The sequence below is a fragment of the Entelurus aequoreus genome, linkage group LG28, assembly GCF_033978785.1.
Source record: "Entelurus aequoreus isolate RoL-2023_Sb linkage group LG28, RoL_Eaeq_v1.1, whole genome shotgun sequence".
Classification (NCBI taxonomy): Eukaryota; Metazoa; Chordata; class Actinopteri; order Syngnathiformes; family Syngnathidae; genus Entelurus; species Entelurus aequoreus.
The window spans coordinates 25,863,194-25,873,193 of NC_084758.1; the positions used below are offsets into that span (position 1 = coordinate 25,863,194).

Here is a 10,000-nt window from a genome sequence, read left to right on the forward strand (position 1 = left end):
GTTCCAAAGGGGTGGAAAGTTTCCGGTAAATTTCCAGAAACTTTCCGGAAATTTACCACGGGAAGTTAAGCTCGGGAAGTTTGGAAATATTGACCGTTTTTTGATTATTCAAAGTTGGACACCGTCCATGGGAATTAATGGGAATATATGGGAATGAATGGGGAATTACAATAATGATATATTATTGAGCACTTGTCTAAATGCTGCTGCATCTTTGTGGCATTTTTGACGTAGCTCTTTGCACAGTATTTGCAAATGTACACAGCCTTTTCCGCCTACATTGGTTGGGGTGAAATGTCTCCACACATCAGATGGTGTACGTGGCTTTATTCTGTTTGCATTTATTTATTCTTGTAAAACACTAATGCAATGTCACACACAGATACAAATAGTTAGATAAACAATTGGAGTAGTCTTTAAAAATATTTTACTGATGGACAAATGAATAGAAATAGGCTAGATGAATAAATGAACACTCAATCAGCATGCTAAATCAAACTATAACCTACATTCTTGTATGACAACAGAATGGCTGGCAGAACAGAAGGCACAGGAAACTACACGTTTTGATTTAGTATTTGCAAAAAAAGGTAAATTCGGATCGCTAACGTCATACTTGCCAACCTTGAGACCTCCAATATCGGGAGGTGTGTGGGGGGGGGGGGGGGGGGGGGGGGGGGGAGGGGGAGGGGGCGTGGTTAAAAGGAAGTGAAGTGAATTATACTTATATAGCGCTTTTCTCTAGTGACTCAAAGCGCTTTACATAGTGAAACCCAATGTCTAAGTTACATTTAAACCAGTGTGGGTGGCACTGGGAACAGGTGGGTAAAGTGTCTTGCCCAAGGACACAACGGCAGTGACTAGGATGGCGGAAGCGGGAATCGAACCTGGAACCCTGAAGTTGCTGGCACGGCCACTCTACCAACCAAGCTATGCCGCCCCAAAAGGATAGTATATTTACAGCTAGAATTCACCAAAAATTAAGTATTTCATATATATATATATATATATATATATATATATATATATATATATATATATATATATATATATATATATATATATATATATATATATATATGTATGAAATACTTGACTTTCAGTGAATTCTAGCTATATATATTTTTTTTTTAAATTTTATTATACATATAAATAAAAGACATACTTGAATTTCAGTGTTCTGCAGGCTATCCAGTAGGTGGCATTGTCTTGTTTAAGAGTGTCACAACATAGCTGTTTATGGCAGACGAACTGCTTTACGGTAGACTAAACGTGACTGCTGTTGTTGTGTGTTGTTACCGCGCTGGGAGGACGTTAGTGAAACTGCCTAACAATAAACCCACATAAGAAACCAAGAACTCTCTCTCCTTGTTGTGCACTCTACTCTCTAAAAGCCGTAGATGTTATGACGTCATTGGGCAGGCAAGCTGCTGGGAAAGCGGACGTGAGAACGGCTGTCCCCACTCAGGTCCGCATTGAGCTGGAGGGGGCGTGGCCTCCAGCTCCGGCTGAATACCGGGAGTTTGTCGGGAGAAAATCTCTGCCGGGAGGTTGTCGGGAGAGGCGCTGAATACCGGGATTCTCCCGCTAAAAACGGGAGGGTTGGCAAGTATGGCTAACGTTGTTAGCATAAATGAATGGGATTTAACATAGAGAAAATTAGCATCACGGCTACCGGAGAAATATTTTCGGTTCATTATGAGACTGTGGTGGTACATAAACATAGCTAGCTAGAGATATTGCCCCCAAAATCATTTAACAAGTACAGGAACAGCTAGCTAGTCTACAGTAACAAGCAATTACACCTCTATTAAACTTAAATACCATAGATCAAATCTATTTACCGCAGTAATATCATCAAAACTTATCCGACTGGATGAAGTCCTTGGGCACTACACTAGTGTGGCCTCAATAGCCCTGCTGTAGTGTGTAGCATGCTGGGAATTATCTGCACATGTGATGGAGGAATGCACAGTGCAGGGTTGAAATTCTACTGAACTTGCATTAAATCAGGTTGTTTTAGCTAATAATCATGCTGCAAGATCTAGCATGTTGCATTCAATGTTTATTCCCATTAATTCCCATGGGAAGTTTCCCACTTTGAATATTTCCGGATTTTTGCAACCCTATTTAGATGTAAATAAGAAATCATAATAATAATAATATGACCCTTTTAAAGGGCGTGCATGTGTTGTTGTAGGGTGGCTAAAACTGGTTCAATATTTATTGTGCGAAGTGAGAAAAAAAAATTCTATTTTATTGTGTTGAATAAGTGCATATTGTTTTTGTTCCGTACTTATTTTTTCATCCTCGCCTGTGTTATTTCTTCACCATTCGTGGCATTCCACCTTTGAAAAGGAGAGCGGGAGACATCCGCTTCACTTTTAATGACTATCACAAATGTTGCAGTAATTCCACTCCGACTAAAAAAAAAAAAAAAAAAAAAAAAGACATAAAAAAAAACTTCCCGCCCCTTCAGCGTGCTCCTAAATTATAGCAATGGAATGGCAGATGTTTTTTTTTTCCTCTCGTCTTAGAGGATCGGAACAATCCCTTCAGTGGACTTGCATCATGGAGGCTCGCAGCCATTCCAGCAGCCAGCAGGTTCTGTGCAAAGATGTGAGTATTTTTTTTTTTTTTTTATTGAACATTTTTATATATTGAATTTTACTTAATAATTTTCTAATTGTTTACACTCTTTAGGTGGGTGTCAGAAAAAAAGCAGTTAATTTCAATGGTTTTCAAATTAAAATGATGCAATCTGAATAATTTAAACAGCATTTCTGTGCCTCACTCAGGCAGTGATTTGAAGTTTTCTCAGAAATTCCAATTTGTCCACAAAATTGTATTTCTCATTGTTTATATCCATCCATCCATTTTCTACCGCTTGTCCCTTTTTGGGGGGTCGTCACACTTTAATTATATCTCCCATGTTGTGGTGTCACTCACTTTTTTATTCTTTCCTTTTTGCTCACAACATATTTGTTATTATTTATTATTTATTTATTATTTAAGTCACCCGTGTTTAATGAGGTTGACATCATAAATACGCTAAAAATTGTATGTTTAATTTTTTTTCTTCTACTTTTTTGGCAACGTAAAAAAAAACGTCTTGTAGAAAGTCTAAGTGTTGTTTTGGTAAAATGTTGGTATACCTTTTGAGTCCTCCAGTTAGAAAATGTCATTTTTAGCGCTGCCTATTTCACACTTTAGAGCTCAACAAAAGACAACATTGACATATTGTACTCCCAGTAGGATTTCTCCTCCCAGCAGGTATTAATGATAACCGCCACCTTTCATAAAATAAAAAAACAACTCTTAAATAACGCCCAAAGTCAATGGACGCCCAACTTGCACATATTGTATACTCATTTTGATTGCTCCTCCCACCAGTTATTAATGTTAATCGACCGACACTTTTTTTTTTACCAGAAACAAACAACTCTAAAAAATGCACAATATCAAATCACCATGGTATGCCTTATCATTCAGTCACTTGCACATACTGTATCATCTCTGTGATTGCTCCTCCCACCAGTTATTAATGGTAACACCATGTGTAACACAAACAAAATACAAAAAAGTCCAAATTCAAAACGCCACTGTGTGCTTGGTTATACACATACACTTGCACAGGTGACTAACTTGCACATATTGTATACTCAACACGATTGCTCCTCCCGCCAGTTGTTTATGATAGTCGCCACCCTTCATAACAGAAACAAACAACTCTAAATAATGCACATAGTGAAATTGCCACAGTGTGCTTGATAACAGAAGGACACACATATAGTATACTCTATGCAGTTGCTCCTCCCGTCAGATATCAATGATAACCGCCACCTTGCGCAACAGAAACACACAACTCTAAGTAATGCACAAAATCAAATTGCCACGGTCTGCTTGATTATACACAAACACTTTTACAGGCGACCAACTTGCACACAGTGTATACTCATCATGACTGCTCCCCCCGCCAGTTGTTAATGATAGTTTCCACCTTTCAGAACAGAAACAAACTGTAAATAGTGCACAAAGTCAAACTGCCATGGCGCGCTTGATCATTCACATATAAAAACATTTGCACATATTTTATTGTATACTCATGACTGCTTCTCCCGCCAGTTAATGATAGTTTCCACCTTTCAGTACAGGAACAAACTGTAAATAATGCACAAAGTCAAACTGCCATGGCGTGCTTGATCATTCACAAACAAAAACATTTGCACATATTGCATATTTCATGCGATTGCTCCTTCCGCCAGTTGTTATCGGTAACCGCCACCTTGCACAACAAACAAACTCTAAATAACGCACAGAGTCATATCGCCAGAGTGTGCTTCACTATATCCAAACATTTGCACAGACGCCCAACTTGAACATGTTATTTACTCAACATGATCACTCATCCCGCCAGGTATTATTAATAACTGCCACTTTGTGTAACAAAAACAACTCCGTAAATCATGCAAAAAGACAAATCGCCAAATCGCACATATTGTATACTCTATGCCATTGCTCCTCCCTCCAGTTATTAATGGTAACGGTCACCATTTTACAGGCGACCAACTTGCACACTCATTGCTAATCCCGTCTGTTGTTAATGATAGTTGCCACCTTACAGAACAAAAACAAACTGTAAATAATGCACAAAGTCTAATTGCCATGGCATGCTTGATTATTCACAAAATAAAACATTTGCACATATTTAATTGTAGACTCATGACTGCCCCTCCCGCCAGTTGTTAATTATAGTTTCCACCTATCAGAACAGGAACAAACTGTAAATAATGCACAAAGTCAAACTGCCATGGCGTGCTTGATTATTCACAAACAAAAACAATTGCGCATACTGCATATTTCATGTGATTGCTCCTTCCGCCAGTTATTATTGGTAACCACCACCTTGCACAACAAACAAACAACTCTAAGTAACGCACAGAGTTATATCGCCAGAGTGTGCTTGACTATCTCCAAACATTTGCACAGACGCCCAACTTGAACATGATATATACTCAACATGATCACTCATCCCGCCAGGTATTACTAATAACAGCCACTATGTGTAACAGAAACAACTCCGTAAATCATGCTAAATGACAAATCGCACATATTGTATACTCTATGCCATTGCTCTTCCCTCCAGTTATTAATGGTAAGGGTCACCATGTGAAATACAAGAACCCAAAATAACACGAAAAGTCAGATCGCCACGGTGTGCTTGATTATACACACATTGTATGCTCATCATGACTGCTCCTGCCGCCAGTTGTTAATGATAGTTTCCACCTTTAAGAACAGAAACAAACTGTAAATAATGCACAAAGTCAAACTGCCATGGCGTGCTTGATTATTCACACACAAAAACATTTGCACATATTTTATTGTATACTCCTGACTGTTTCTCCCGCCAGTTGTTAATGATAGTGTCCACCTTTCAGAACAGGAACAAACTGTAAATAATGCACAAAGTCAAACTGCCATGGCGTGCTTGATCATTCACAAACAAAAACATTTGCACATATTGCATATTTCATGCGATTTCTCCTTCCGCCAGATGTTATTGGTAACCGCCACCTTGCACAACAAACAAACAACTCTAAATAACGCACAGAGTCATATGCCCAGTGTGTGCTTGACTATCTCCAAACATTTGCACAGACGCCCAACTTGAACATGTTATTTACTCAACATGATCACTCATCCCACCAGTTATTAATAATAACAGCCACTATGTGTAACAGAAACAACTCCGTAAATCATGCAACAAGACAAATCGCACATATTGTATACTCTATGCCATTGCTCCTCCCTCCAGTTATTAATGGTAACGGTCACCATGTGAAATACAAGAACCCAAAATAACACGAAAAGTCCGATTGCCACGGTGTGCTTGATTATACACAAACACCAACTTGCACACTCATTGCTAATCCCACGAGTTGTTAATGATAGTTGCCACCTTACAGAACAGAAACAAACTGTAAATAATGCACAAAGTCTAATTGTCATGGCGTGCTTGATTATTCACAAAAAAAAAACATTTGCACATATTTAATTGTAGACTCATGACTGCCCCTCCCGCCAGTTGTTAATAATAGTTTCCACCTATCAGAACAGGAACAAACTGTAAATAATGCACAAAGTCTAATTGTCATGGCGTGCTTGATTATTCACAAAAAAAAACATTTGCACATATTTAATTGTAGACTCATGACTGCCCCTCCCGCCAGTTGTTAATGATAGTTTCCACCTATCAGAACAGGAACAAACTGTAAATAATGCACAAAGTCAAACTGCCATGGCGTGCTTGATTATTCACACACAAAAACATTTGCACATATTTTATTGTATACTCCTGACTGTTTCTCCCGCCAGTTGTTAATGATAGTGTCCACCTTTCAGAACAGGAACAAACTGTAAATAATGCACAAAGTCAAACTGCCATGGCGTGCTTGATTATTCACAAACAAAAACATTTGCGCGTGCTGCATATTTCATGCAATTGCTCCTTCCGCCAGTTATTATTGGTAACCACCACCTTGCACAACAAACAAACAACTCTAAATAAAGCACAGAGTCAAAATCCCAAGAGTGTGCCTGACTATCTGCAAACATTTGCACAGACGCCCAACTCGAACATGGTATATACTCAACATGATTGCTCTTCTCGCCAGTTATTATTAACAATAATTGCCATTTTGTGTAATAGAAACAACTCTGTAAATCATGCAAAAAGACAAATCGCACATATTGTATACTGTATGCCATTGCTCCTCCCTCCAGTTATTAATGGTAACGGTCACCATGTGAAATACCAACAACTTAAAATAACACAAAAAGTCAGATCGCCACGGTGTGCTTGATTATACACAAACACTTTTACAGGCGACCCACTTGCACACATTGTATACTCATCATGACTGCTCCTCCCGCCAGTTGTTAATGATAGTTTCCACCTTTCAGAACAGGAACAAACTGTAAATAATGCACAAAGTCAAACTGCCATGGCGTGCTTGATTATTCACAAACAAAAACATTTGCGCATATTGCATATTTCATGCGATTGCTCCTTCCGCCAGTTAATATTGGTAACCGCCAACTTGCATAACAAACTCTAAAAAACGCACAGAGTTATATCGCCAGAGTGTGCTTGACTATCTCCAAACATTTGCACAGACGCCCAACTTGAACATGTTATATAATCAACATGATTGCTCTTCTCGCCAGTTATTAATAATAACAGCCACTATGTGTAACAGAAACAACTCGGTAAATCATGCAAAAAGATAAATCGCACATATTGTATACTCTATGCCATTGCTCCTCCCTCCAGTTATTAATGGTAAGGGTCACCATGTGAAATACAAGAACCCAAAATAACACAACAAGTCAGATCGCCACGGTGTGCTTGATTATACACAAACACTTTTACAGGCGACCAACTTGCACACTCATTGCGCCTCCCGCCAGTTGTTAATGATAGTTTCCACCTTTCAGAACAGAAACAAACTTTAAATAATGCACAGTCTAATTGCCATGGTGTGCTTGATTATTCACAAAAAAAAACATTTGCACATATTTAATTGTAGACTCATGACTGCTCCTCCCGCCAGTTGTTAATGATAGTTTCCACCTATCAGAACAGGAACAAACTGTAAATAATGCACAAAGTCAAACTGCCATGGCGTGCTTGATTATTCACAAACAAAAACATTTGCACATATTGCATATTTCATGCGAATGCTCCTTCCGCCAGTTATAATTGGTAACCACCACCTTGCACAACAAACAAACAACTCTAAATAAAGCACAGAGTCAAAATCCCCATAGTGTGCTTGACTATCTCCAAACATTTGCACAGACGCCCAACTCGAACATGGTATATACTCAACATGATCACTCTTCTCGCCAGTTATTATTAGCTGCTACTTTGTGTAACAGAAACAACTCCAAATAATGCAAAAGGTGAGTGCTTGATTTTCCAAACGCTTGCACCTATTGTATACTACTATACTCTATGCATTGCCTCCTCATTCCAGTTATTAATGGTGACAGTCACCATGTGTAACACAAGCAAAACAATTGTAAACAACAAAGTCAAATCGCCACAGAGTGGTTGAGTAGCCACAAACACTTTGGACTTGTTGCACAGCGAATGTGGACTGTGGCTTTGACTTAATGCAAGGTTCATGGTCTATTCAGATGTATGTACAGGTGTGCGTCACGGTGTGATAAACCTCTTGCATGCTGCTTCTGTTGTTTTCCTGGGGAAGAGTTTACTCTTTGCCCGCTAACAGCAGGAGGCTGCAGGCGCTCTTCTGCTCTAAAGCTCTGGAGGCATTGCCTGGCTGATTCTCAACTCCAAAACCTTTCAGCATTGGCTGGCGGGGGGGCCTCGCGCTCCTTTACACCGCTCAGTAGGTCGCCATCGCTGCCTTTTTGCCTGCCTGTCTCTCTCTTCACCAGCCCACCTTCCTTCCGTCCTTCCTGAGAGCACTCGGGATTGCACACGGCAGACGGTTAAAGTTTCCACTCTGCTTAAGTTGCCAGCGCTTATGCAAGCTGCCACAGGAGAGTCGTACGTTCACTCAGCAGACACGGAGGACACTTTGATGCGCCTCACGTTTTTATGGTCACTGTCACTGACATCGCACATCCTCCCAGAATGCATTAATGGCGAATGCATTCATGGCTCCATACCAAAGTCATGCTGAAGGTCCAAAATTCTCTCCATAATAAATGTGGCTGATCTTTGCCGTCGCCTTTACCCGTCTCTAAAACAATGCGAAGGGAACTGTATGGAACTATAACACATAAAACTTGTGAGGCCGAACACATTTTCCCATAGGAAACCATGGAAAATAAAATCAGAAAAAAATCTACAATTTACCAGTAATTTTCTTAACATTTTAGCTAGTGCTGTCAAACAATTTTGTAAATCCAATTAATCACAATTTTGATTAATTATGAATAATCAATGTAAATGACTTGCTTACTGTAGAGGTTGCCCTCTAGTGGGTTCTTCAGACCACCACACACTGCCAGGAATTCAGGGTATAACACTGTTTTATTTCGTTCTCACGAGGTGCGAGCCTTTTGCTGCCCAGCAGCACCTCCAACTCCAACTACTCGTCTCATCACGGCTGCTGCTAATAAAGGCGACGGGTGATTAGATAACAAGGCTCACCTGGGCCATCTACGCACCTGTCGCTGTCTTCGAGGCCGGTCCTGGCAACACCCCGTTCCGCGGCAGGCCCTCCACACTTACATCATTTAAAGTAATTTTAAAAAACCTCAATATTTTTTGCATATCAGATTAATCATACATTTTGAATTTTAAATAATCACGATTAATCTCAGTAAATTGCTTGCGCATTTTAAAGTATCTTAAAAATACCCCTACCATTAGTTTTTGATAAGACTAATCATAATTTTGGATTTTGAATATTCAAGATTAATCTCAGTATATTAATTATATATATATTTATCTGTACAGTAATCTATTTATTTATTTATATATATTTATTTATTTTATATATATATTTATATATTATTTATATATATTTATTTATTTATATATGCACCTTTTTTATCCTGCACTACCATGAGCTTATGTAACAAAATTTCGTTCTTATCTGTGCTGTAAAATTCAAATTTGAATGACAATAAAAAGGAAGTCTAAGTCTAGTCTAAGTCTAAGTCTAATTGTTGACATGATTTAAAGTAACTTAAAAAAGACCCCAATGATTATTTTTAAAATCAGATTGATCATACTTTTGAATTTTGACTAATCACAATTAATCTCAGGGAAATTACTATCTTGCACAAACAATTTAAGGTTACTTGAAAAAATACCCCGTTGATTACTTTTTGGATTAGATTAATCAAACTTTTGAATGTTGATTATGTAGGATTAATCGCAGCATACAACATGCTAGCATAATTTAAAATAACTTTAAAAAAGACCCCAATAATTTTTAAAAATCGAAATAATCAT

The 10,000-nt window shown here is 38.5% G+C and overlaps 1 protein-coding gene across 1 annotated transcript in view; it reads left to right on the plus strand.

Moving 5' to 3' along the window:
- Nucleotides 1-2,559: 2,559 nt before the first annotated feature.
- Nucleotides 2,560-10,000, plus strand: part of tnmd (tenomodulin) — a 216,619-nt gene continuing 209,178 nt past the window's right edge. The window contains exon 1 of the mRNA XM_062039802.1: nucleotides 2,560-2,619. Coding sequence (XP_061895786.1) covers nucleotides 2,572-2,619 — 48 coding nt within the window. The 5' untranslated portion in view covers nucleotides 2,560-2,571. The remainder of the gene's footprint in view (nucleotides 2,620-10,000) is intronic.